Source organism: Capricornis sumatraensis, chromosome 4 (assembly GCF_032405125.1).
Source record: "Capricornis sumatraensis isolate serow.1 chromosome 4, serow.2, whole genome shotgun sequence".
In the NCBI taxonomy this organism is placed as follows: domain Eukaryota; kingdom Metazoa; phylum Chordata; class Mammalia; order Artiodactyla; family Bovidae; genus Capricornis; species Capricornis sumatraensis.
In genome coordinates, this window is record NC_091072.1 from 56,813,378 (window position 1) to 56,827,905 (window position 14,528).

Below are 14,528 nucleotides of genomic sequence, written 5' to 3' on the forward strand. Positions count from 1 at the left end.
CTATCTCAATAATAATCATTGTGGTTTTAAATAAAATAGTCTAAAACCCTCTACATATGAAAGTATAATGTAAGTTGAGATTATTAACTTAGGGGACAAAAATTTATGTCTCTAACAGCATAATGCCTGTTTATTTTTTTCTGGATAAAATTATATATCAGATTTCACTTAAATCTAAAGAAATCTTAAGAGCATGTATTTTCAATGAGGGCATGCAGATAATCTGGATTCATCTATGTAATTCTGTTGATTCAGTTCAACAAAGTTCTGTAATAGGCACCAGAGCGTATAAGATAAGTGAGAGTCTGTCTTTCCTCTTTGGGAGCTCATGATACAGTGGGGAATTCAGAAACAATTACATAGAACTTTCATGCATGTCTGAGAGTGATGTATTCATGATCTATAGATCTTAATCAACTACAAATATGAATTATTGAAAAAATGAATAAAAAAAGTAATGAGTGATGGATGTATAAACCAAATGATATTAAGACTAGAAGAGAGAATAATTTTTCATAACTCAGGGATGAAGGAAAGCTTTCTAAAAAGGTGACATTTGGTTTTCATTTAGAAAAATGTAAAAACAAATCTGAGCCAGATTATGAGAGCCATGAACGATATACTGAAGCCTCAGAATGTTATTCAGTGGAAGGCAAAGTATACTTAGTCCCATAAAAATATTTTTGAGTGTTTATTGCAAAATAATTGCATCATTCATTTACATTTCTGAAAAATAGGAAGCGACAGCAAGTCACTAGGACTTTTCAGAGATAAAACCAACTGACATGGTAACCAGTGGTAGGGAAATAGGGTCGGTGGTGGTGAGGGGTGACAGTGAAGGCTAAAGATGATGGCAAGGTTTTAGGTTATGTCTTGACAGTTGTTGTTCAGTCTCTCAGTCGTGTCCGACTCTGCGCCCCTTGTCTTTCACAAGGCAGGCTTCCTTGTCTTTCACTATCTCCCAGAGTTTACTCAAACTCATGTCTGTTGAGTTCATGATAGCGTGATTACATAATGGCATATTATTATTGGGGAAGAACAGATTTGTAGGCCTAGGAAGTGAGTTTATTTTTGCATATTTTTTAGTTTTAGAAATATTTAGCAGATAACTAAATTTTCTTATCTCAACATCCAGAAAGAAGTTCAGACTGGAGATAACTTGGGAATTAAATTTAAAGGAGTAGATGCAATTGCTCAGAAAGGAGTGAGGCAAGGGTTGTCAGCAACCACCAGAAGCAAGGAGGAGGCAAGGAGAGATTCTTTCCAAGAGCATTCACAGTGAGCGTGCCCCAACTGATACCTTGATTTCAGACCTCTAGTCTCCAGAACTGTGAGAGAACACACTTCTTTTGTTTCAGCCACCCAGTGTGTTGTGATTTGTTACGGCAGCCCTGGGAAAGTAATGGCAGGAATGATCAGCATGTACTGAGATATGGATAAGATTGCCGAGGGAAAGAGTATAGATAGATTCAGACTAATTTTAGACAATTTTGAGAGACCAAAGTTTACTTTAAAAAACAGTTAAGACCAGACAAATGTGATACTTTTTATCATACCATACAAAAATGTTAGTAACTGTTGTATTCTACCTAGCCGTTTCATTCATTTGTTTACCAGCTGAAGGCATATGAGTTTATGAGCCTTTAGTCAAAGAAAGCATAAAAGGGGCATGGGAGTAGGAGGATTAACCCTTAAGCACATTTAATAGACAGAAAACAATAAGCTATCAAGGGGCTATGAAGAGTATTAGGCCACGGATAAGAGAGAATGAGATCACAGAAGCCAAGTGAAGAGAATGTTTTAAGGAGGGAACATCAAGGGCTCCTTAAAATCTGCAGTAAGAAAAATACCCATTGGATTTGGTCTCAGATTCTGGTGGTGATGGAAACAAGGGGCATTTGAGTGGCATGTATCGATGTATAGATTTCAGAAAGATACTGTTACTCTTAATGTAGAGGAAAGGCAAAAAGAAAGGGAAAGAGAATTTGCTAGTAGGTATTGCATTTACCCAGTTAAGAGCTAATGAAGATTGAAAATGAAAAGGAGATATAATTAAGAGGATGAGTATATAAGAACTTGGGGATTAAAAGAGAGAACAATAAAAAAAAATGGTTCTATAATTCAAACTCGTGTCACTAAATGGATGATGATATTATTAACACAAAAAGGAGGAATAGTAGAATATCTAGATTGACAAGATTAATGCGTTTCTAAAGCTAGAAAAGACTAAGAAATGGAATATAAGGAAAAAAACAAGATACTTCATCTCCTCCAAAATTAAAGATAGCGTGAAAGTGATCCTCAAGGAAAGCAACTTGATTCCACTGGTTTGTTTGTTTGTTCTGTGGCACAGTCATGTCCAACCCTTTGCCACCCCGTGAACTGCAGCACACCAGGCCTCTGTCCTGCAAGTTTACCCAAGTTCAAGTTCATTGCATCGGTGATGCCATCCAGCCATCTCATTCTCTGACACTCTTCTCCTTCTGCCCTGTTCGGGAATGAACAAAGCTGTGAGGCTGCTCTAACCTCAATCACAGAACAAACTATGATACAAATTCAAAAAGCCTCAAGGTGATTGATTACACAACCACTGGATGTCCAAAGGAGTGAGTCTCTCCTGTGGTGCCACATAACCCTGAACCAAGGCTGCCAATTCCTGCAAACTGCCCAAGAGGTGTTTTGGTTGGAGGTTTGGGGAGCCATGTGCGTGAATGAGACTGCCCGTCTGCTGTCCTTCACACTGTTAGATAGGGTTGGAGGGGGAACTTACTTAAGCACATGGTAAAGTTACCCATCTGTAGGCCTTCATTTTGGGGGCAAAGAAAAGTTTGATGAGCTCTAAAGAAGACAGTAACCCTCTTCCCCGCTCATCACATTCACCAGCCCAAGTGAGGGAACATGCTTGCCATCTTTCAGCCTCCATTTCTCCAGTGACAGCCCAGTGTGCTCAGTGTGTGACTGCTCCCCTGCTGGCTTCCACACTGTATCATCTGAAATCTGGAGGAATTCCAGTCCTATGTAACCCTATCTGCAACTCCCCTTTATCACCATGCATCAGCTGGCAAGCCCAGAGCTCTGTATTTCCCTGAAAAATCCCCTTCCCTGCCCCCCACCACAACACTCACAGCCTTACCACTATCTCTAGGGATGCTAAGGCCTAACCCCATCACGCCTTTGATCCCCATTCGTGTCAGTCCTCACCAGAAACCCGGCTTCACCGTTCATTCCTGATTTCCAGGATTCTCAACAAATGTATATATGTCCTTTGTTCTGCCTTGTCTTCTACCTCTTCTCAATTCCAAAATGTTCTTGAATTCAGTCATGCATTACCAAAATTGCCTTTATGTGCAACTATTCTCTGAAGATCACTTTACTGTCTAATCAAAATGGAGCTCTTCGCTGAGGAAGCACACTTGCCGTACTCATCAAGCAGTGTGTTTTTCTGTCTCAGTTCCCTTGTATGAGGTAATTGGCTGCTTTGTTGCTACTTCAACACTGTATTCATCATCTAATGTTGTTTGAGAGATCACCACAAAACTGAATGACTTAGAAACAGAATAAATTTTGTTATACCTTATTATAATTTCTGTGGGTTAAGGATTTGAGACTAACTTGGGCATGGATTTCTTATATTAGATTTTTTTTTTCCTGGAAATAATATACCCCTTCCATTGTAATATATTTTCCAGAAATACTCTTCTCATTTCATTCTGATGTTAAGTAGTAATTTTAGCTTATTATTGGTGGAGGAAATTTCTACCTATTTTCAGGCAAGTAGACATGCCTTTTTCCTGGCAGCATAAGGCAAATTGCAGAGCAGTTTGGTACACTAATTGTACTTTTATTAGATGGTACACTAATTGTACTTTTCATTACAAATCCATTGCTTGTTTCTTAAGTGGAATTCTTTTCCTGTTTTGTAGCAAGCTGACTTTCATCTCCTCTTTTCCATTCCTACAAGTTTGTTCTGTAGGTATTTGGTTGGACTATTAGAAACTGAAAAATAGTCAATAATTTTTAAATTGTATAATATTCTAGTATTATATTTTTGGAAATTAACTATGTCTTGTTGGAGCTCTGTTTGTTTGCTTTTCATTAAGTCTTCCCAACAAATATTTTCATGACTTGTAAGTCATGAAAAGACTCCTCATGTAAGTCTCTGCTCAAAAACACATTGTCAAAGAAGACTCCTGTATTAATTAGAACAGAGGGATTCAACTAGTGTGTCATGGATGCTACATGGGAGTTCCTGTGATATTGCTTCCTTCATCCCATGGGTTTTGGCTCAACACAGTTATCATCATCTGTTTATTCCACTGTGACCTACAAAATCCACCATATTCTCTGAGTGCTGAGCTACAGAAAAAAGTTGGGAAACACTGAATTAAAGATTTAGATGCTAGATAGTTTCAAACCCAAAGTAGCAGTCACTTCAACAAAACAGATGGATGTTTCTGTTTCCGTCCCAAGGCAGACGATTAAAGCTAGTTAAAGGAGCTGTGTGGGCATCCACACAGATGCCCTCAGATGGTAAAGAATCTGTCTGTGATGCAAAAGACTTGGGTTCGATCCCTGGGTTGGAAAGATCCCCTAGAGAAGAGAATGGCTCCCCGTTCCACTATTCTTGCCTGGAGAACTCCATGGACAGAGGAGTCTGGCAGGCTATAGTCCATGGGGTTGCAGAGTCAGACATGACTGAGTGTCTGACACACAGACACACACAAAGGAGCTCTATACAAAAAAGCCTTCGAAGAACCCAGAATCCTTCTGTCTTGTTGCTCCATCGTCTGCTTGCCAACGTGACCATAAAGTGAGGACGGGAGAGCTTTCTCCTTTTTGAGCATTTGCACACATCTCTTCTGCCCACATCCTGTTAGCCAAAACTTAATCTCTAGCTATTCTAGTGGCTGCATGGGAATCTGGGAATTATAGTCTTTAATCTGAACAGCTGAATAGTCAGCTAAAGATTGAATTCTCTGTTACTTTATGAGGAAGAAGGAGAGAGCAGATAGGGGAAGGGAACGGTTTTATTAGTTAGGACTTTCCTAAACACTCTAAATAAAAGACCAAAACCCCATTTCTTTACCCCCTTACTCTTTAAAGTTTAGCTATTTCTTTCTTCAGCTGTCAGAAAAAGAATTAAACTACTTACAGTAACCCTTTCATTTAGCAATAATCATGTTTTGGTTAAATCGTAAAGCCTTCAGTAAAACTCAAACCTCTCTTTCAAGCCATCTTGGTAATTGACGAAGGAAGTAGACTGGGGTCCCTTGGACTTGGATAGGCTTCAAGAGCTCCATGAGTCCTGGGCAATTGTAACTGAAGTTGTTTATATAGCCTGGTGGTTAAGAGCATGGCCTCTGGAGTCAGACTGCTGGTTTAAATTCCAGGTTTGTCGTGTGCTAGATTTGCAATTTAGGCAGTTCTCTTAAAGTCCCTGTGCTTAGTTTCTCTATCTGAAACATGAGAACTATAGTATACCTATTTCATAGAATTGCTGTGGGGACTTGTTAATACGAAAGCTCCTAGCATTTAAAGGTAATTAATACATTTAAAGTACTTATAACAGTGTTTGACAATATTGTGTTGTATAAATACTAGCATTGTTATTATTTATATTCCTGGGGCAAGGAATATGTCTTCCATCTTCCATATGATTATCAAATAAGGTCAATTATAAAATCCTAATTAAAAGAAAGAAGGAAATCACTATCACAGGCTCATGTCTATATGAAACTTAAATTTTCTCTATTTTAATCGAAAACCATCTGATATTTCATAACACAAACGTTTATTTGGTGGAATCTACTGTGGTGTTGGAGATCTTGAGAGTCCCTTGGACTGCAAGGAGATCCAAGCAGTCCATTCTGAAGGAGATCAGCCCTGGGTGTTCTTTGGAAGGAACGATGCTAAAGCTGAAACTCCAGTACTTTGGCCACTTCATGTGAAGAGTTGACTCACTGGAAAAGACTCTGATGCTGGGAGGGATTGGGGGCAGGAGGAGAAGGGGACGACAGAGGATGAGATGGCTGGATGGCATCACTGACTTGATGGACGTGAGTCTGAGTGAACTCCAGGAGTTGGTGATGGACAGGGAGGCCTGACATGCTGCAATTCATGGGGTCGCAAAGAGTAGGACACGACTGAGCGACTGAAATGAACTGAACATTAACAGTATTGCTTCACTGGTAGCTCAGTGGTAAAGAATCCATCTGCCAATGCAGGAGACATGGGTTCAGTCCCTGGTTTGGGAAGGTCCCCTGAGGAGGAAATGACAACCCACTCCAGTATTCTTGCCTGGGAAATCCCATGGACAGAGGAGCCTGGTGGGCTACAAGGGTTGCAAAAGAGTCAGACACACTTAGTGACTAAACAACAGCAACAGCCTCAATAATAGTTTGTTTTAAACCATTTTCTTATTTTCTAGTTTTATTTTACTTTTTAACCTAATAAAAAATTTATATGTATCTCAATTTTCTTTTCATTACCACTGTTTTGATAAGCTTGAGTTCTTATTTTCCAGGCTTTAATTTAAAATAGATTTTTTTCCTTGTCAGAAATGCTGTGTAATTATTAGTTGTTCATTAGGGGTTTTAACATCAGGAAGTTACATATATAACTCTATAAGTGAGTCAACAGCAGATATGTGTGATTAAGTAGTGAATGTTGACTTTTTTGTTGTTGTTACTTAAACCATAAATCCATTTGAGCCAAACTGAATCACAGTTGAAAATGTGACATCCTATTAATATAATGGAAAAAAGAAGAGTGCATACAGCTGTTCTGGAAAGTGAACACTGTGGCTGGGGAAAAAATATTGATGCTTCAACATTGTTGGGAATAAATTAATATTGTTCTAGAATAAATTGCCAAATGTCACATTTAATAAATCATTTTATTAGAAAGTTGGGTCAGCAGAAAATGCCCAGTATCTCATTACTTATCTTCTATAGTTACACTGAACATGAAAAGTATTTCCATTTTAAATTGCTTTTGCAAAATCTTTGAGAAATAATTTTGGTAAATTGGCTGGTATCAGACCTGGAGCTTGAACGCAAAACAGCTGTTGTTGAGAAAATGCCATTTTCATAACATTAATATGTTTTCAATTAACATACTCGAATGAGCTGTTAAACATTACCGCTTCCATGTTTAACTACTGTTTGACTTTCGAATGACTGATTTGCGCTCTCAATAGATTATTTACTTTAACTAAAAAAGGAAGAATTTTATTTAAATAATTCATATTTTTCTTCCATCTGCAGAATATACCCAAGAAAGGCGGGGATTTCCAATGTGCCACTATTTGAAGGAAGAGAGATGGTGCTGTGGCCGTAATGCCAGAATGTCAGCCTGTTTGGTAGGATTTGTTCTTTCTCAACTAAGAGCTTCATCCGGATGTTGCTGAATTTATTTCTTTGGCTCTGTTAAATGCCAAATTTTGCAGAGCATCTTTATTAATGCTTTTATGCACTGCAAATTATGAGGGGAAAAAAACGGCTTGCCCTTAGAGCATTATTCACTCTGCATGCAGTATGGTCCCAATTTATAGTTATACTTTAATTCTGCATTATGGTACTTAATTTTTTACATGTAATTACTTTAATTATCATATAAAGTGTACCAACAACCAATTCTTAAACTCAGAATTACTTTAGTGCTTTATCCACAGCTCTGTGGGGTGTGTGTGTGTGTGTGTGTGTGTGTGTGTAGCAGATCATTTGGTCTCCTAAGTTTTCATAAAATGGAAAAAATAACTATTAAACTGTCTGGGATAGGAAGTACCTATCTAGTTAACTGAAATCTTTATTTAAAATGTCTCAGTTGGCTCTTATCCTTAGATCTAGAACACTTTGGCCCACAGTTTTCTCTGTTTGTGGTGTTATGTTGGTCTAAAAAGGACCAAATGCCAGTTAAATGGTGTTAATGGATTTTGCCATCATAAATGTCAAATATAGTTTCTACAATAATGTTTCTAATGTACAACCCCAAGGAAAATTAGCTATTATGTGGTCATTATTTTGATAGTTTTATATTGCCAGTAACACAGCAGTGTAAAAGAAATAGTGCTGCAGTGTTCTAGGTCATGTATCTGAGAGTTAACTTAGAAATCTATTTTTGCTAAAGTAATGATTTCCTTTGATAAGTCCTCTTAAAATATTTTTCTGGGAATTTGTCTTGTTCTTTCCTTGTATTTGTAAATAATACTCATTTAGGGTCTTGTTAGAATGGCAGCTCATTTTTGGAATGACTTGATTCCCAGAATGTTGGCAGCTTATACCCTCTAAGCAAGAAGAAATTGAAATAGTCTTTTCTAGGGAATCTGACTTGTTGTTTTTCAATCATGCAGTCGTGTCCAGCTCTTTGTGACACCATGGACTGCAGCACGCCCAGCCTTCATATCCTTCACCATCTCCTGGAGTTTGCCCAGGTTCATGTTCATTGCTTTGATGATGCTGTCTAGCCATCTCATCCTTTGACGCCCTCTTCTCCTTCTGCCCTCAATCTTCCCCAGCATCAGGGACTATTCCCATGAGTTGTCTCTTCACATCAGATGAACAAAATACTGGAGCTTCAGCATCAGTCCTTTCAGGGTATATTCAGGGTTAATCTCCCTTAAGATTGACTGGTTTGATCTCCTTGCTGTCCAAGGGACGCTTAAGAGTCTTTTCCAGCATCAGAGTTTGAAGGCTTCAATTCTTTGGCATTCTGCCTTCTTTACAGTCCAGCTCTCACAACTGTACCTGACCACTGGGAAGATCATAGCCTTGACTATATGGACCTTTGCCAGCAGAGTGATGTCTCTGCTTTTCAACACACTGTCTCGGTTTGTCATTGCTTTCCTGCCGAGAAGCAATTGTCTTCTGATTTCATGACTGCAGTCTCCGTCTGCAGTGATTTTGGAGCCCAAGAAGAGGAAATCTGTCATTATTTCCACTTTCCCTTTCTATTTGCCATGTAGTAATGGGGCCAGATGCCATGATCTTAGTTTTTTTTTAATAGTTAGTCTTAAGCCAGCTCTTTCACTCTCCTCCTTCACCCTCATCAAGAGGCTTGTTAGTTCCTCTTCACTTTCTGCCATTAAAGTGGTTATTATCCACATATCTGAGGTTGTTGATGTTTCTCCTGCCTATCTTGACTTCTGGCTTGTAACTCATCCAGTTGGGCATTGCTCCTGATGTGCTCAGCATATTGGTTAAATAGATACGGTGATAGTGGATAGCCCTATCGTACTCCTTTCTCTATATTGAACCAGTCAGTTTTTCCATACAGGATTCTACCTGTTACCCCTTAACCTGCATGCAGGTTTCTCAGGAGACAGGTAAGGTGGTCTGGTATTCCCATCTCTCTTAAGAGCTTTCCAGTTTGTCATGATCTACACAGTCAAAGGTGATAGTGTAGTCCATGAAACAAAGATGGATGTTTTTCTGAAATTCCCTTGCTTTTTCTATAATCCAGCAAATGTTGGCAATTTGATTTCTAGTTCCTCTTCCTTTTCTAAATCCAGCTTGGACATCTGGAAGTTCTTGGTTTGCATAATTCTGAAGCCTAGCATGCAAGATTTTAAGCATGACCTTACTAGCATGGCAGATAAGTGCAATTGTCCAATGGTTAGCACATTCTAGTACTACCCTCCATGGGGATTAGGATTCAGTTCAGTTCAGTTCAGTTGCTCAGTTATGTCTGATTCTGCAACTCCGTGGATTGCAGCATGCCAGGCTTCCCTGTCCATCGCCAATTTCCGGAACTTGCTCAAACTCATGTCCATCGAGTTGATGATGCCATCCAACCATCTCATCCTCTGTCATCCCCTTCTTCCCCTGCCTTCAGTCTTTCTCAGCATCAGAGTCTTTTCCAGTGAGTCAGTTCTTCACATCAGGTGACCAAAGTATTGGAGCTTCAGCTTCAGCATCAGTCCTTCCAATGAATATTCAGGACTGATCTCCTTTAGGATGGACTGGTTGGATCTCCTTGCAGTCCAAGGGACTCTCAAGAGTCTTCTCCAACACCACAGTTCAAAAGCATCAATTCTTAGGTGCTCAGCTTTCTTTATAGTCCAACTCTCACATCCATCTGTGACTGCTGGAAAAACCATAGCTTTGACTATTCTACCTTTGTCAGCAAAATGATATCTCTGCTTTTTAATATGCTGTGTAGGTTTGTCATCGTTTTTCTTCCAAGGAGCAAGTGTCTTAACTTCATGGCTGCAGTCACCATCTGCAGTGATTGGAATTATGATTGACTATTTTCCAGTCCTGTAGCCACTGCTGGGTCTTCCAGAGTTGCTGACATAGTGAATGCAAAACCTTGATAGAATCATCCTTTTGGATTTGAATAGTTCTGCTGGAATTTCATCACATTTTCTAGCTTTATTAACAGCAGTGCTTTTTAAGGCCCACTTGACTTTGCTCTCCAGAATGTCTGACTCTGGGTGACTAAGCAGACCATTGTAGTAATCTGGTTCATTCAGATCTTTTTTATACAGTTCTTCCATGTATTCTTTCCATCTCTTCTTGATCTCGTCACCATCTACTAGGTCTCTACCATTTTTATCCCTTGCTGTGTCCATCTTTGGGTGGAATACTCCCATGATGTTTCCAGTTTTCCTGAAGAGATTGCTAGTCCTTGCCCTTTTATTGTTTTCTTGTATTATTAAGCATTGTTCATTGAAAAAGACCTTCTTGTTTCTTCTGGCTATTTTTTGAAACTCTGCGTTTAATTGGATGTACCTTTCCCTCTCTGCCTTGCTTTTCACTTCTCTTTGTTCTTCAGCTGTCTGTAAAGCCTCCTTAGATGACCACTTTTCCTTCTTGCTTTTCTTTTTCTTTGGGATGGTTTTGTTTGCTGCCTTCTGTACAGTACTACGGACCTCTGTCCACAGTTCTTCAAGCACAGTGTTAACTAGATCTGGTCCCTTGAATCTATTCATTACCTCTACTGAAAATTCACATGGGATTTGATTTAAGTCATGCCTGGTTGGCCAAGGGGTTTTTCCTGTTTTCTTTAGTTTAAGCCTGAATTTTCCTGTGAGAAGTTGATGATCTGAGCCACAGTCAGCTCCAGGTCTTGTTTTTGCTGACTATATACAGCTTCTCCATCTTCAGCTACGAAGAATGTGATCAGTTTGATTTCAGTATTGACCATTTGGTGATGTCCATGTATAAAGTCATCTCTTGTGTTTTTGGAAAAAGGTATTTGCTATGACTAAGGCATTCTCTTGGCAGAATTCAGTTAACCTTTGCCCTACTTCATTTTGTTATCCAAGACCAAACTTGCCTGTTACTCAAGGTATATCTTGACTTCCTACTTTTGCATTCCAATCTCCGATGATGAATAGAACATCTTTTTTAGGTGTTAGTTCTAGGAGGTCCTCTAGGTCTTCATAGAACGGATCAATTTCTTTGGCATCCGTGGTTGGGACATAGACTTGGATTACTGTCGTATTGAATGGCTTGCCTTGGAGACGAACCAAGATCATTCTGTCATTTTTGAGGTTGTAACCAAGTACTGTATTTCAGACTCTTTTGTTGATTATGAGGGCTACTCCATTTCTTCTATGGGATTCTTGCCCACAGTAGTAGATATAATGGTCATCTGAATTAAATTTGCCCATTCCTGTCCATTTTAGTTTGCTGATTCCTCTAAGCAAGAAGAAATTGAAATAGTCTTTTTGTAGGGAATCTGACTAGCCTAAGAGAAAAGTCTGAAGATACTGGCATTAGAAATTTTACAATAAAATAGGACCTTTGTGGTGAGGTCTGCAATTAATAGTCCTCTCATAAGCACAGTGCTTCCATTCAAGTTTATGATACCCACATTTTAATTATCAGCAGACGGCCAAGAATCATTAGCTGTCTAAGAAAGTCTAACAGGAAAGAATAGAGATCAGATAAACAAATAGGAAAGAAGCAACTTGGAGAAAACAATCCAAAATAAAAAGAGATACTATCTAAAATAATATATAATAGCAATTAATATCCCTTAGAAAGATAAAAGAATATAGTATATTAACAAAACAAAATTGTTTGCTGTAACTATAAACATTCAACAAACCATAAAGAAGGGTTTTTGAAAAGTAAATTCCAAAATAAAGAATTTATCAACCACTTTGCCTGACTAATGTCAGCTTCTTATAGAATACCCCTTTCCTTCTAGCTCTATCCTTGTCTTTACTCATGGGGATTTCTTTTCTTGACTAAACTTAGAAAGTCTAAGGAACATTTTTTTGGTGTTTCTTGTTTCATTGCCTTTTTTTCTCATAACTCACCTTTTCTACAAATATTCAGAGCTTAAAGGATTGAGAGAGTGAGACAGAGAGATATCTTTCTGGTAACACTTTCAGATGAATTGTTAAGGGTACTAACCAGAGGGGGGAAAATGAATTATATTACTGTAATCTTATCAGCATATTTTTAGCCTGATAAAATTTCAAAATATTTTATATTAGTATAAAATGAATACTTAATATATTTTCTTCATCATCTATATTTATTGGCCAAGAAAAATTATTAATATTTGTAAGAAACTGTTTATTACCTACCTGTTTATCTTTTATCGTGTAATCGAAAGTTAACATTTGGTTTTCTAAAATAAACTCATCAATAACACATACCAAAAATAGCCCTGTGTTATATGATATTTGTATTGACACCAAATAATATATTATTAAAAACTTGTCTGTCACAGTATTGTTAATTGGCTATAATATTAGTCACTCAATCATGTCTGACTGACTCTTTTCATGTCTGGCTGACTCTTTTCAATCCCAGGGACTGTAGCCCACCAGGCTTCCACTGTCCATAAATTTCTCCAGAGAAGAATACTGGAATGGGTTGCCATTCTCTCCTCCAGGGAATCTTCTCAACCCAGGGATCAAACCCAGGTCTCCTGCAATGCAGTCAGATTCTTTACCATCTTAGCTACCAGAGAATTGTCTATTCAGTTCAGTCAGTTCTGTCACTCAGTCATATCCAACTCTTGGCAACCCCATGAATTGCAGCACACCATGCCTCCCTGTCCATCACCATCTCCCGGAGTTCACCCAAACTCATGTTCATTGAGTCGGTGATGCCATCCAGCCATCTCATCCTCTGTCGTCCCCTTCTCCTCCTGCCTTCAGTCTTTCCCAGCATCAGAGTCTTTTCCAATGAGTGAGCTCTTCGCATCAGGTGGCCAAAGTATTGGAGTTTCAGCTTTAGCATCAGTCCTTCTGATGAACACCCAATATAAAATAAAAAGTTTATTATTTAATAATCATCTTCTGTATTCATAACACTCTTGCTCTTGATGTTCAGTGAAGGTATCCTTGAAGTCAATGGAAAAGTTCCATTTTTTTCTTCAGACAATTTCTGTGAAGCAAACTTTCATAACATGAGCTCATTTTCCCACTAAATCTTCATGACATGAGATCATGAAAAGTAAATTGGGATTTGAAAAACAAGTTTTTAGTTCCTACTCACCTGCTAACTAACTTTGCAACTTGTGGCAATTTCCTTTCATTGTCAGTGACCTTGTGCATCTGCAAAAATTGCACTTGGGATAATCTGTAAATTTTCTTTCAACTTTAAAAGGACATGATTCAACTAAATCTAAAAAGTAATATTTAAGAAGACATAGGCATCTGAAGCAAATATGAGTACTTTGAATTAGGAAGTATATGCAAATCTGTTACATTTTACTACTTTATGTTTGAAATATTTTCTAATTAAAGCTTTAAAAATAAAATTTTAGTTAAAATATTTTCATGTGATTCAGTTATAAAACAACCTAAGTGTGGAAATGTATGTTTCTAAAAAAAACGGAAAGTTTCAGAAGGCTGTATTTCATATTTAAATTATAACAAATCTTTCATGTATATTGTATTATGAGTATTTATTAGAAATACTAGGAAATGTTTTATAAAAATATTTTATGTTTTAAGTAAATATAAATGTAAAACCAACTACATGTAAAATTGTAAAAATATGTATTACTTTCTCTTAAAGTGAGTTGATCATATGTGAATTTGATTTGAATTTGCAGACCATGCAGACCAAAATCATGTACTTTTGTAAGCTAAGATTTCAACCATAATTTGTTCAATATACTTTTATTTAATAAAAGATAAAATTATATGTTTTTTAAAAATTGGAAGAAAATAAAACATAGCATATAAATTATGTTTATTATGTATATATTATAATAGCTTTGGATTTATTTGTTTTAGCTACAATAAAAGAGAGCCAAGAATGTGTCTTTATATCTTTCCTGTTTTCTAATTCCTTCTAAGTTCAAAGAGTGTATGCAGTTGCAGTGTGTATGTGTTTGTGTACATGACACGCATGCATATAGCAGCCCTAAATTATACAAGTGCACCAGTTAGCATTCCTTCATGATATTAACACTTGTAAGTGTATAAACTATTATGTTATCAGTTAATTAATCTCTTTAAATGTCACTTTTATAAGCCCTCATATAATGTGTTTATAAGTTTTATAAGATAAGACTAAACATATCAACTATCTTTGTCTTATTTTTTTCTCCTTAAA

At 37.5% G+C, this 14,528-nt stretch overlaps 1 protein-coding gene across 1 annotated transcript in view; it reads left to right on the forward strand.

Annotated features, from left to right (window-relative positions):
• METTL25 (methyltransferase like 25) overlaps positions 1-14,528 on the forward strand; it is a 115,668-nt gene that overhangs the window by 66,426 nt on the left and 34,714 nt on the right. The window contains exon 7 of the mRNA XM_068971754.1: positions 7,266-7,360. Within this exon, the coding sequence (XP_068827855.1) occupies positions 7,266-7,360 (95 nt within the window). The remainder of the gene's footprint in view (positions 1-7,265; positions 7,361-14,528) is intronic.